The sequence below is a fragment of the Mixophyes fleayi genome, chromosome 8 (genome assembly GCF_038048845.1).
Source record: "Mixophyes fleayi isolate aMixFle1 chromosome 8, aMixFle1.hap1, whole genome shotgun sequence".
Lineage (NCBI taxonomy): Eukaryota > Metazoa > Chordata > Amphibia > Anura > Limnodynastidae > Mixophyes > Mixophyes fleayi.
In genome coordinates, this window is record NC_134409.1 from 33,893,490 (window position 1) to 33,907,954 (window position 14,465).

The 14,465-nt window shown below is 39.0% G+C and overlaps 1 protein-coding gene across 2 annotated transcripts in view; it reads right to left on the reverse strand.

Annotated features, from left to right (window-relative positions):
- The window catches only part of DPYD (dihydropyrimidine dehydrogenase), an 816,112-nt gene that overhangs the window by 381,294 nt on the left and 420,353 nt on the right, over positions 1-14,465 (reverse strand). For both annotated transcript variants that reach the window (XM_075182332.1, XM_075182333.1), the window contains exons 12-13: positions 6,349-6,533; positions 4,203-4,418 (exon numbers count right to left, since the gene is read on the reverse strand). In XM_075182332.1, coding sequence (XP_075038433.1) covers positions 4,203-4,418; positions 6,349-6,533 — 401 coding nt within the window. The remainder of the gene's footprint in view (positions 1-4,202; positions 4,419-6,348; positions 6,534-14,465) is intronic.

The window sequence follows — 14,465 nt, forward strand, 5'->3', positions numbered from 1 at the left end:
AGGGAAGATAACGTGATCAGGCCGATGCTGAGTTGGCAGCCTGAATGGGAACCCATAGTGGAGCGGTGTTGGACAGAGAGGACACTGAAGTGTAAAATCTGGAAGAGGATGCCCTCTGCCGAGTGAGAAAAGGTGCAGGGAGGCATTTAAATACATACATTTTAGCAGTATAACACTTAAGCTAAATTGCATATAACAAGCATAATAGCATTACTTTAGACCAAAAAGGGCAGTGTGGCACTCTCATGTGTCACCCCCAGGGTGGTAAAAAAAAGTACAGTAAAGGGAGATGTTGTGACCTGGAATATAGCACTTGGCTATGACAACACTGACATAAATGAGCAGCAGCCAGCAGCTTCAAATGTAAGAATCTGCTGGCTGCTGCTCCATGTCAGCGGCACATGTGCACATGTGGGGACATAGAGTGGGCATGAGTGACATTACATCACTCATTCTGGGGTCTATTTATGACCCATCACATGTTTTTCACTTTAGGAAATAAATGAATGATGAGAAATGAATTAACATGGCTATTTATTAAAATTGGATTAGCTGGAACAGTGGCTTTGCAATTGTGATCACCTTACTTCCAAGCTCTGACCTGGCTTTTGCACTGCCATTAGGCCGTGCATTCTCAGAACACAATTAACAATAGGAGGAAGGCGAGGAGCACGAAGCCTGTCGGGCTTATATTCAAGGATCCCTCTCCTTTGATGCTCTCCCTGTAGGATAGAACTGCTAATGCCATCTTCAAATGATGAGAGGAAACAACCTACATAGATTGGACAACTTGTGCTGGTGTTTCCCTTAATCCTAATGTTGAGGTTACCATGACATTCCAAAAACATACTAGCAGGTTAATTGGCTGCTATCAAATTTGACCCTAGTCTCTCTCTCTCTCTCTGTCTGTGTGTGTATGTTAGGGAATTTAGACTGTAAGCTCCAATGGGACAGGGACTTATGTGAATGAGTTCTCTGTACAGCGCTGTGGAATCAGTGGCGCTATATAAATAAATGGTGATGATGATGATTTTCCACCTATTGCCACTATCTAGGGAAAGGTAAATGCTTAGCTTTGCCTACCAAAAGTTGGACAGAAAAGCCAATGGGGAAAAGCTATATAAATGGGTTAGTGATAGTGCAAGAAAGCCTGGCAGGAGATCATGCCATCTGGATTTTAATTAGAAATCTAATTAAATATTTAACCAATTCAGAAATTCTCTGAACTGTGAAGTTGAAACAAAAATGTCACCAGATTGACTTGAAGGTGATTTGATTGAGATGAGAAAATACTGTCTTTAATTGCAGAAGTAAGTAGAACACTTAAATAACGGCGATAAAATTGTGAGAAATAAAATTATCAGATTTTACAGATAAAAAAAGTATGAAAGGGATTGTATCATTATTTAGGTCCTCCTACTGTCAAAAACACCCACTTTTGTAAATGTCAAGTGAAAGCAGTATATTTACTACATATTTTATTTATCAACTTTGGTTCTACACAATTCACTTTGGGAATACCAGTGACATTTTAGAATGCAGAAACAAAATGGGGTTTGATCAATGCTTCATTTTGTTAAAGGCATGGCTGCATTGTATGCCCAAAATTCTGTTTATAATTTTAATATTCTCTTGATAGATTTTGTACCATACTGCATCCAACAATTCCACCAAAAACTTGCAAATGTTAATTTTACAGACCCCCCCACCCCCTAAATGATTTGTTTCATTCTATAAAGCAGTTATGGAAAATTGTAATGCTCAGAAGAGAATAGTTGATCAATAAGATAATAAGAGAGAATGAACGCTCAGGGCAGAAATGAAACATTATATATATATATATATATATATATATATATATATATATATATATATATATATATACATATATATATATATATTATATATACATACATACATGCATGGAGGATGGACAATGGGCAGAGATTCCAACAGCCCAAGTCCAGTTCCATTGGGGCCATTGTAACAACCTGGTGGAAGTTGGAGCTATGGCGGGAATGTCCAATGAGGTGATTTTGGGCAATGATTTGGGGCAAGACATTGGGAATTATTTTGTTGGAAAAGATGCCCATAGAAAGGCAAGCCCCCAGCAGAGGAAAAACAACCACCCCTACACGCCAGTGACAACCAGGTGTCAGCAACCTCTCTTTTTCTTCTCAGGGATTCTAAGTGTGAGTAGCCAAGACCATCCTGAGGGGGGATAGTCCTGGGGGAGGATAAATCTAGACTGCAAGAAGCCCAGTTACTAGATTCAGATTCAGATCTAGAAGGGATGCGGGCACTAACATATATGTCATTAAAGACTGGGGTGGTAGATGAATGTGCTTGGTTGGACGAGTTACTGTATACGGTGTCCGAATATCGGGATCGGGTCATAGCTCAGGCCCATGGGGAAGGTGGTACCGATCACCGAGGAAAAAGGAGAACATGAGCCAAGCTCAAACAGCAGTTCATGTGCTTAGGCTTAGCTAGGGATGTAGACCGCTACATAGTCAACTGTGCAGACTGCAAGAATATCTTAGGCAGGGCAGCAACAGTAACAGTCACTGTAGGAGATAGTGTGCAGCAGGATTCCTGCAAGAAGCAAGTCCATAAGCGGATGCAGACAGGGGAAATGAGTAATCCCAGGGCAGAATATTTCCAAATCAATCATTTCCTACAGTCTCTGTTGCCTACCTTTGTGCTACACTGCCGTATCCCCTTTGAGGATCTTTGCAAACATCACCCCATGGACAGGGGTATGATCTCCCACTTTACACTATCTTTCTTGCGCCCACCCTTCCCTTTCCGGGATCACATGAAGCCAAATGGGAAAGGGACCTTGGTCCCCCTGTAAATGAGACCTGGAAGGACACTAAATTTGGTGGATATGGCGCTTTTAGCTATCCCTAGTTTCAAGAACCTCTTACAAAATCTACTATCGCTGGTACTATACTCCCACCCGACTCCATAGTATGTTTCCATCTTTCTTGCCAGACTGCTGGTGGGGCTGTGACATAGGGGATTTATGCTCCACATTTGGTTGACTTGCCCGATTATTGCCCCGTTCTAGGACGTGGTCCATGGCTTCTTTAATACTCTGTTTGAAGCTCTCATTGCGAAGAACCCTTGGATATTTCTACTATGTTGCTCCCCAGGATCTTGACAAATTTTCCAAAAAATTGACCTCGCACATACTGACAGCTGACAAGTCCCTTATAGCTCTCAACTGGAAAAGCACTGTCTCTCTCTGCCATTACAAATCAGATCTGGCACACTGCAGTCATGGAAGAGATTACCTACTATCTACATGATAGGGGCCATGTTTTCAACCAAATATTGGCCCCATAGCAGCACATTCCCCTCCGGCCCTTAGCCCCCACCCATGAGGACCCATATGCGATGAGTGCAGTCTCCATCTATACTATCCCTTTCCACTTCTCTGAGTTACCCATACACGGTTTACCTTCCAAGTGTTCAAAGCCCCTTTCTTTGTTGTCACCCCTCTACCCCTCCTTTTTCCTGCCCAATTGTCCCTGTCCCTCACCACCCTCTTTCTCTATAGTCTATTTTTTCATTACCATTTATAAATTTAAAATAAAAACGGTCATCCTCCATCCTATCTTCCATTCGGACAAAACATGAAGATTTGATTGTACTGTTTTATACCACGGATTTAATGTCAAGTTCCTTGTATACACAAAAAAGCAGGACTGGGTATAAGGACAGACCACAAAATGATCCAGGGACTTCCAGTGTACTAACTGGCCTAATTCTCCTGGAGGTTGCAGGGAACTCCCAGCACTGGGCTCTTTGGGTGGGAGAAGACAAGCAGAATTAAGTGATAATACATACACAAAGAGAATATAAGGATATACCACTGGACCTGCTCCAATAGTATAAAAGCTAAGGAACATTTACTAAAGTACAGAGGTCCTTGGTTCAAACTCTGTAGAACAGTACACAGACTTCATAGTTTTACTATTTGTTGGTTTCTTTTACAGGCTTGGATTTCCAACTTCTATTCTTCCCACATGAAAAGAAGGTTTGTTTTCCCATTTAGGGAAAAGGAAATTTGATGTAGGAAATGTTCCTCTATGAACCAGTTATAACAATAAACTAGTACTGCTATGGCTAATAATAATAATAATAATAATAATAATAATAATAATAATAATAACAATAATAAAATAACAGCTTACCTTTTCCAAGGAAAATGTTTTTGTTAGGGCAAAGCCCCAACCTGCTTCGAAGGCTCTGCGTATCATTGGGGCACTGGTAGTTGGTGGAGCACTTGCAAGCCCAAAGGGATTTAGAAATTTCAAACCGGCCATTTCCACACCAATATCCACAATATCAATTGCTGTATAGAACAGTGGCAACTCTGACTTTTCGGCGACAGGCACTCCATGTAAGTCCTGTTCATGAGAATTACCACTATTAGATATACAATTGTATGCAAATATGATGTAGCTAAATTCAAAGTATTAACATGACCAATTTTACTGATTTAATGGTCTATGCAAAATGGATCTAATATTTGGTGCAATTGCATAAAATTTCTCAACTCTATATATATGATAGCTACTGCCACCGGGGAGCAACAATTAATTAACCTAATTGACTTTCACCTCACTGGATTATCCACACTAAGAAATCTGCACAAATTCATTAGACTTTATCTAAAGCTAAATGAATACTGCCACATGACTTAGAATTATATGTGCTATGCATTTATATGTGCAGCAAGTGTATTATTTCAGTGTTACACTATTAACAAGTAGATGATAACAATATTAATGTGTTGGTGCATTCATAATCAATGAACACATTTAGGTCACCAGCATCTTTCCAACTAAAATATTTTTTAACTACTACCAAACAATCACGGTCACGCTTAGGAGAGAATAGGATACCCCCCATCAAGCATCAATTTGTAATAGGGTGTCACTAAAGATTAGAATTTCCTAGTACCCTTAAGCTGTTCTCATACAAAAATCCCTTGAATCATTTTTTTTACATATTTTTGGCTATTATAAAGCCATACATTTCAACATTTTTGGAAGAGAGACTCTAGAAATGTTTAAAAGATAGAAGTTTTTCATCATTTTAGTTTCCAAACAGTAAACTTACTGAGATTTGTGCTAAGAGTAGACTGCATTCTGTTCATAATTTGTACAATATATTCTAACACCAATTCTAGAGGAATATATTGTAAGGTCATTGTTTTATGATAAGAGAACACATTAATATCCAGTGATTTGTACTTAAATGTAAAGCTTTGGAAATTAATGCTCCACTTACTGCCTGCATGTCAATATTTATTTTCTAATTCAGACTCTTTAGCCACTGGCAATCAATATAATGTAATAGGGTATGTCATGGGTTTTGTTAAAGATAATGTGACATATACTCTGGCTCACAATTAAACTCATTTGTATTGCTTTCCTTCCAGATTATCCCTTTTTGTGTGTTTAGATCTGTGAGGATAAAGACCAATATTGGTTTCTAAAAGAGTTTGTTCTGTATATTTAAAATAAAAGCATCTACTTCCCATTTTATTGGGAAGTAGATGCTAGATACTCACAATTTTGCCTAAGAACACAGCCATGAATAAAGAATGGTACCAATACATCCTGCAAGAGCAATTTCTCCCAACCATCCAAGAACATTTTGGTGACGAACAATGCCTTTTCCAACATGATTGAGCACCTTGCCATCAGTCAAAAGTGATAACTAAGTTAATCGGGGATCAAGACATCGAAATTTTGGGTCTATGGCCAGGAAACTCCCCAGAACTTAATCCCATTGAGAACTTGTGGTCAATACTCAAGAGGTGGGTGGACAAACAAAAACCCACAAATTCTGACAAACTCCAAGCATTGATTAGGCAAGAGTGGGCAGTCATCAGTAAGTATGTGGCCAAGAAGTTGATTGACAGCATGCCAGGGCGAATTGCAGAGGTCTTCAAAAAGAAGGATCAACACTGCAAATATTGACTCTTTGCATAAACTTAATGTAATTGTTAATAAAAGCCTTTGACACTTATGAAATTCTTGTATTTTTACTTCAGTATATCATAGCAACATCTGACAAAAAGGTCTAATAACACTGAAGCAGCAAACTTTGTGAAAACCAATAGTTGTGCCATTCTCAAAACTTTTGGCCATGACTGTACAATACCTCTCCTCTGTTGTGTATGATGTAACTGCACACTACCACTTCTCTTCGTGTGTTGGCTGCAATTTTCAGCAACTATTCTCACTTACAATGCTAATAAAACAATGTAAATTTAGAGTAATCTTTCGACTGTTTTTTTTTTTAATATGGTTAAGAACACTGTCATACCTGTATATATTTGTGGATGTACCATGATGCTTGCTTTCCATCATTAACTGATTCAACAGTTGTATTAGCCAAACCAGCAATGTCACCTCCAGCAAATACTCCTGGTTCACTGGTTTGCATGGTCTCTGTGTTAACATCCGGTAAACCCCATCTGTTAAAATTGATCGGTTCCATTGCATTGATAACTGATAGAAAAATAAAAAAATATACATATTGTAAACAAAATGTAGAGGGTAGAGAGAGAAACATTTACACTAGTAAATAGTTAAGCAGTTTGTAGTGAATTCCCGAAGAAATTATACTCATTATTATAAATGATTTAAACAGACTGTACCTCTGTTTTGAATGTGAAAATGATGTAAAGCAGGCACATCAAACTCAATACCCCAAGTAGGCCAAATAATCAAAGGCTAAGATTGTGTGGGCCGCAAGAAAAATAAAAAAGTCTCATATTTACTTTGCAAGGCATATTATTAAGAAAGAAAAAAAAAAAAAAAAAGAGTTTTACTGTTTTATTCACGATGCTTGACACTGTGCCCTCCATGCTGCTTTTGCCCCCCTTCAACTGACTCCCCAGTTTCACACTGTGCCCTCCATGCTGCTTTTGCTCCCCTTCATCTGTCTCCCCCGTTTCACACTGTGCCCTACATGCTGCTTTTGCCCCCTTCAACTGACTCCCCAGTTTCACACTGTGCCCTCCATGCTGCTTTTGCCCCCCTTCACCTGTCTCCCCTGTTTCAAACTGTGCCCCCATGCTGCTTTTGCCCCCTTCAACTGACTCCCCAGTTTCACACTGTGCCCTCCATGCTGCTTTTGCCCCCCTTCAACTGACTCCCAAGTTTCACACTGTGCCCTCCATGCTGCTTTTGCTCCCCTTCACCTGTCTCCCCTGTTTCACACTGTGCCCTCCATGCTGCTATTACTCCCCTATACCTGTCTCCCCTATTTCACACTGTGCCCTCCATGCTGCTTTTGTTCCCCTTCACCTGTCTCCCCTGTTTCACACTGTGCCTTCCATGCTGCTATTACTCCCCTATACCTGTCTCCCCTGTTTCACACTGTGCCCTCCATGCTGCTATTACTCCCCTACACCTGTCTCCCCTGTTTCAAACTGTGTCCTGCTTCATGCTGCTTTTGCTCTCCTTCACCTGTCTCCTCCTGTTTCACAACTGTGTCCCCCATGCTGCTTATGCTCCCCTTCACCTGTCACCCGTTTCACATTTTGTCCTCCAAGCTGCTATTGCTCCCCTTCACCTGTCTCCCCTGTTTCACACTGTGCCCTCCATGCTGCTATTACTTCCCTTCACCTGTCTCCCCTGTTTCACACTGTGCCCTCCATGCTGCTATTACTTCCCTTCACCTGTCTCCCCTGTTTCACACTGTGCCCTCCATGCTGCTATTACTCCCCTACACCTGTCTCCCCTATTTCAAACTGTGTCCTCCTTCATGCTGCTTTTGCTCTCCTTCACCTGTCTCCTCCTGTTTCACAACTGTGTCCCCATGCTGCTTATGCTCCCCTTCACCTGTCACCCCTGTTTCACATTTTGTCCTCCAAGCTGCTATTGCTCCCTTTTACCTGGGTCAGATAAGTATTTTCTATTTTATTCTGGGCCCGGTGGGGCCGCAAAACTATGCGTTTGGGACAGCGAATTGCATGTTTGCACTATGCGTTGCATGCCGTGAGTTTGACACCGTTGGGGTAAACACCTTCTTAGCGATATATACAAGTTTACTGCCATTGTTGTAGGAAGCATCATTCAAAAGTTATTAAGAGATTTGTAAAATACTTCTTTGTTTTATAACCTTTAGGTGGCACTGCACTGTTCCCATTGCTATGAAAGGAGAGCTAACCATTGGCCAGCTACTGTCACAGACAACAATTGCAATATTGACATTTGAAGGCTAAAATACAGTACCTCACTCAAAAATTATACTAACAAGTAGTAAAGCAAACACAAAATTCAATTATATTTAATTGTTGACAAAAAAGGTTTTAAAACTAAACTTTGACTACATCAACTCTTTATACACAAGGGAAATCAACTATTCTGTTGGTTGAACCAAAATTCATAAGAATGCAAACTGCCAAGTAATAGTGGTTTGGATTCAGGTAATCCAACAAATTACAGTTTTACATATCTAAGTCAAGCCTCGGAACGACTCAAAAAGATGACCTGATTTGAAAGGGCAGCAAGACGTTTTTTTCACATGATCGGAACTCACAAGATTTTATTTCCACCAGCCAAGGCGCCTGAGTTTCTTGGAATTGTAGCCCTGCTTCAATTATGTGTATAATGTTCTATCAGAAGCCCAACTACAACTCCCAGAAGATATAACAGTCTTAAAGGTTAGTTGTAGGTTACACTATATCTTTTGGCGCTGACAGACAGAGGTGATCTGGAGGAAATACGTAATGATATCGCAGGATTTCTTGCACTCAGCTGTTGAAGCCTTAACTGGAATCCAAGACATTGACAGCTAAGTTATTGGTATGTGCAATCATCATCATCATCATCACCATTTATTTATAAAGCGCTACTGACTCCACAGCACTTTACAGAGAACTCATTCACATCAGCCCCTGCCCCATTGGAGCTTACAGTCTAAATTTCCTAACATACACACAGAGAGAGAGAGAGACTAGGGTCAATTTTTGATAGTAGCCAATTAACCTACCAGTTTGTTTTTGGAGTGTGGGAGGAAACCAGAGCACCTGGAGGAAACCAACACAAACACAGGGAGAACATACAAACTCCACACAGATATGGTTGGGAATTGAACTTATGACCCCAGTGCTGTCAGGCAGAAGTGCTAACCACGAGCCACCTGCCTTTTATAGACAGCAGCTCAGTGAAAAACGCACTGCCATCGGCACAAATTTGCCATTGGTGTATTGAATGATTTAAAAGCAAAGTATAACATTTCAACCAGTACTTACCATGTTTGCTCTAAATTTATACCATTCAGCTTGTATCATGAGCTTGACAATGTAAATAGCTACATTTGTGAACACAAGCAGAAGATGGCAGTACAATGGGCAGGTATGAGTGATCCATAAGCATTGATAACGATACTTAAACCCAATTTAAAATATGAAATTTGATGTTTCTTTGTTATCTAGCTCTTTCAATAGGTTTGCAGATAGGAAGACTATAGTACAATGAAATAAAAATATTTCTTTCCCTAATCAAAACCTTATCCCAATAAGTTTTCTAAAATGTTTGCCTATATAAGGAATGTTACTAGCAACTCTTTCTTGTATAAAACAATTTGGAGGTTTTAGTTATCCTTTAATAAGTCATACACATAGTTAAGTCATACTTGTCACCTTTGGCAATTTCTTTTCTGGGAGGTCTGGGGACCTCCCAGAAAACAAATGGTTGGGCGTGTTGGGGCAGGGTTCGGAGAATTCATTATTGGCCCCGCCCCCTCACCTGTCATTGCAATTTCTGGCATATACCAACAGGGGTATGGCCACATCAACATGCGAGTAGCATCACTAAGCCCCTTCTTACATTTAATTTACCGAATGGACAGAATCTGGGAGGTTGATCTGCTCTCCGGGGAGTCTGGGAGGACTCCCAGAAATTCAGGTGTCTCCTGGATGATCCAGGAGAGAAGGCAACTATGGGTTAAGTTAAATAGCCTGTCAAGTGGAATTACATGTAAAAATAAATCAGATTATTAGTCACAATAAACCAATAAAGTATAGTTAACCAATCCTAGAAAAATAGTAGCACAGTAGTTTATCTAATTTTGGGCCCTATTTGGGCCCTATTTCTGAATCCCTAAACCATGTAAAGCGTTTTTTCCGCATGATTTAGGCATTTTTAAATCAAATTGTCATTTAAAAAATGCCTAACACAGGCGATATTGAAATATCTCCTGCATTAGGCAAATTACTGCATTATCTGTAGTCCCAATAATAGTCTATAGGGACTGCAGTCTGGGCTTAGCTTTTTGAAACTTGTGCACAATAGCTATCTCTATCTGAAGATGGTGTTAGCCATTGAATCTTATGGGGAGAACATTGTGGCAATTAATAAATGGGGCCCTAAATGTTGTTGTAGACCATAGTAAAAATCCCAGTGTCATTTCTTACTAGCCTGTGCTACCTGGCATCTAAACTGGTTATGTTGTTGAAAATAACTGTTCTCAGAAGTATATACAATTATATATTTATACAAAAGTATTATAATTACTAGAAGAATCTAGGTATTTACCATTTTCCTTGGTTTGTTTTTTCAGGCTGCTATTTATGATTTATAATTCTGCATTGAGTCATGTGACCATGGCAGTCACAGCCACATGGCATATGATTTAATGAGCAGAGAGACTTTGGAATGCCCTTCTGAGCTCTGTCTGCTCTGTTTGCTATAAACCCCATCCCCATTCTTTCTCCACTGTATTTACATGACATGCTGAGAGCTGCGAGCCAGTTTGTGTGTAACTGGCAGCTACACTGGCAGCCATAAAAGGAGATAATAATTTGTAGTTGAACAACCAAGAAAAAGAATTGCAGATGTATGCTTCAAAGATACTTAATTTGCTATTTAAAGATAAAACAACTTATTGCTGCTTTAATTGCTGTTGTGGGGCTGTTCATGCCATAATTCTTTATCCAGTTTGACCTATACGCTGTCTCTGATCTCCAGGATACTACATATTGGTTCTTCAAAATGTAAATGAGAAAAACATATTTGTAACTAGGTTCAGGACAAAGAGACAAGCAGTTTTAAAGGACATAAAAAAAAAAACTAATCAGTGCTTTTAATCCATCTGAGCGAATTGCTGAATACATATCCTATGCCCTTGACAGAAGGTTAAGAGATATTATATGTGCGGTATATACCTGCTTTATGACTATTTTTTAACATTGTATATATAATATTACTATGCATCTGAAAATATGTATACCTAAAAATCCACACAATTGTCATGTTTGTTTCATGCTACCTTTTTATTACATATTATTTATAAAATATGCAGTTGTATGCAAAAGTTTAAACACCCTTCCTTGGCCAAACTGCATGTTCTACTGAATCTCTAATTGGAAAAAAAAATTAACACAACCTCTGCAGCCTCAAACACAAAACATTTCTCCGTACTTTAATGCACAATTACTATTTATTAACTGAATTTATGATTTCAAAAATAAAGAAAACTGTGAGCGTGGCATGTGTAAAAGTGTGGTCCACAGCACAGCATTGCTTACACCATAGCAGGGGCGGGCTGGGCCAGGGGGCAGGGGGGCATCGGCCCCCCAGGCCGCTCAGTCCGACCCCTGTTTGGGCCGGCCCCAACTCCCCAGGAGGTCACATTTTTAGCACATTATCCGCGGCCGCATCGCATGTCACGTGATGCGGCCGCCTGTGTGCCCCCCGGGCCGAGCTCTCTCAGCCCGCGCCTACACCAAAGTAACCTGCATGGAAGATTTATCAGATGAAAATCATTCATACAAGCAAACATCACAAAAGTCAATCAGGGCCTATATATAGCAAGCCTTAAATCATGTGGAAATGGCTGTCTCCACATGGTTTAGGAAAATCTAAGTATCGGGGTTATTTAACAACAGCTTAACACAGGAGATATCAGAGATATCTCCTTCATAAGGCAAACACAGAATACTGCAGTCCCCATAATTCTCAATAGGGACTGTGATGTAAAGCTATTTATCAAACTCTGAAAATCCCAACTCTTTGGAGATTGTCCGCAATAGCTAATACCATCTGAGGTCAGCCTTCGCAGGTCTAGGCTATAGTAGAAGCACTGGTGGAAAGGAATCTTCTGATCCCTCTGCGGTAGGCTGATTGCTCCTCCCCTCCATCCCTCTTCTAACCGATCTGTCTGTGCACATGCACTGACCTATGGCCACACAGGCACAGTAAAGACACTGGGTCAGCACCCAAAAGTTCATTATTTCACCCATTGCTCTCAGTGCCATAAACTCATTTATGGGAAAGCCTCGTATCGGATGTATTGTCCCAACATGCCCTTTATGGTAAATAGTTTAGAAGATGCATTCCTTATCACTGTGAAATGCGTCAATAAGAGATGCTAAACAACGGGGGGAAAAGTACGGTCAACGTTAAATAAGCGCCAATGTCTGGAATGCTGTATGCAAAATTGTACATAGTTAAGCCAGAAACTATTTGGAAGAAAGTGGTTTGGACTGATGAAACAAAAATTTATTTTTTAATGCTAATTCCAGGTCTATACAAAACCACAAAATATACATTAGAAGAAAGACAGATAAAGAATTTGAGTAAAAGACCACCTTACCAACCGAGAAGCACGGGGGTCGATCTATTTTGGATTGTGGTTGAGTGTATCAAGTGGCACAGGAAATATTTTTCAGATGGAAGGAAGAATAGATTCAATTACATATAAACAAATCGTAGAAGCTAATGTCCCAGAGTCAATGAAGGTGGGATATTTCAGCAAGATAGTATATCTTAAAATTGAAAATTAACTATTTCAAAGAACAAAAGATTAAAATTTTTGAATTGCCTTTCAAAATCAGTATCCTCCCTTTAATAATATTTAAATTCTGATAGAACTCAGATATGCTGAACATAATAGTATGGGATATTAAGTTGGAGCACATTTACGTTAACCAAATGTTGTGGAATAGAGAGAATATATCATATCTAACCAATCACTTTGTACACAGAATTGTGGTGGTCCTTTGTCAACACAATGCGTTGTGTAACTGGTACCAAATTGTACTATTAATTTAAATTAAACTCAGTCCATCTGTAATTACAAAAGGCATTCTTCCAATGGTGATTGATGGGGTTTTTGGTTCTAAACTATAAGTGGGTGCTGGATGTGTTTACAAAAGCCCCTCGTAATTATTATTGCAAAAACAATGAGAAACAGTAGTACAACCATTATATTAAACATACTGTTACTTTATTAATGGAACATAGTTGAGAACTGAATTTACCAATGGGTAAATTTAATAAAACTTCTAAAAAGGAACACATTGTGTTGCCCATAGCAACCAACAGATTCTATCTATCATTTTATAGAATGTACTAGATAAATAATAGCTAGAATCTAATTGGTTGCCATCGGCAACGCCTCCACTTTTCCTTTTTTAGAACTTTTCTTATATCTACCATAAGTCTAGACAATGGCAGTCTGTTTACTGCAATAATTTCTGCTCTATTAATATAGAAGCCAAACTAAAATTACATAAATATTTAACATATTATGATTACTTTTTCTCATGCTATGGCAAGAAGAAAAGCTAGGGTCATCTGCATAATAAAAACAGAATTATTTCCTAAAATTAAATTTTTATGCAAGAGGTACTCTTGTTTTCAGCTTTCTTATGTGTGGGTTGAGGTATGGGATCAGTATTTTATATTAGAATTATAGACTTTAGTTAATAGTCATGAGCAGAGCTAGTAGTGCATTTTGTGTTATATAATTAACTATAATTTATTAAATATATTTTACCTTGTTTTTCCATTCTCACAATAAAAAAGGAATAAATTGATCTTTAACCGAGAAATGTGTTAATGTTTATAAAGAGAACATTAGAGCATTAATTTTTGGCCATTAAATAGAACCAGGGCAGAAGCCAGGCATGTATCTGAATAAATGCATGGTGTGCCTAAATGCAGATTTGTGTATGATACTGTATGATGAACTGGGAGCAATCACACAGAAATAAATGCACCTCTGGCTCTGAATTCAAATAAATCATCAAGATGTATAAAAGGAAGAACATATTTTATTTATCAGAAGTCACACAATGATTGCTAATGTACATATAACGTAACATAAAAACAAATGCACAAGGATATTAATTCATGAAAGTATTGACCCTCAATCTACCATGCTGCTATAGAAACAGAAGCACATTGTTCAACAATACTCATTCTTATAAGCCCTGCCTAAGAGTGTTCTTGACCAAAAATCCAGCATATATCCAAACTAATGAATATAAATCACTGTGCATAAAGGCATCAACCTACTTGACTGCACCATTAAATATGATACTTTTCTAAATGCTGATAAATCCTTAAAATAAGTTTCACTAGAGCTCTGTACGGGAGAGTTGCAAACTCTTACAATCCCTTCATAGAACACTTCTGGTTATACCT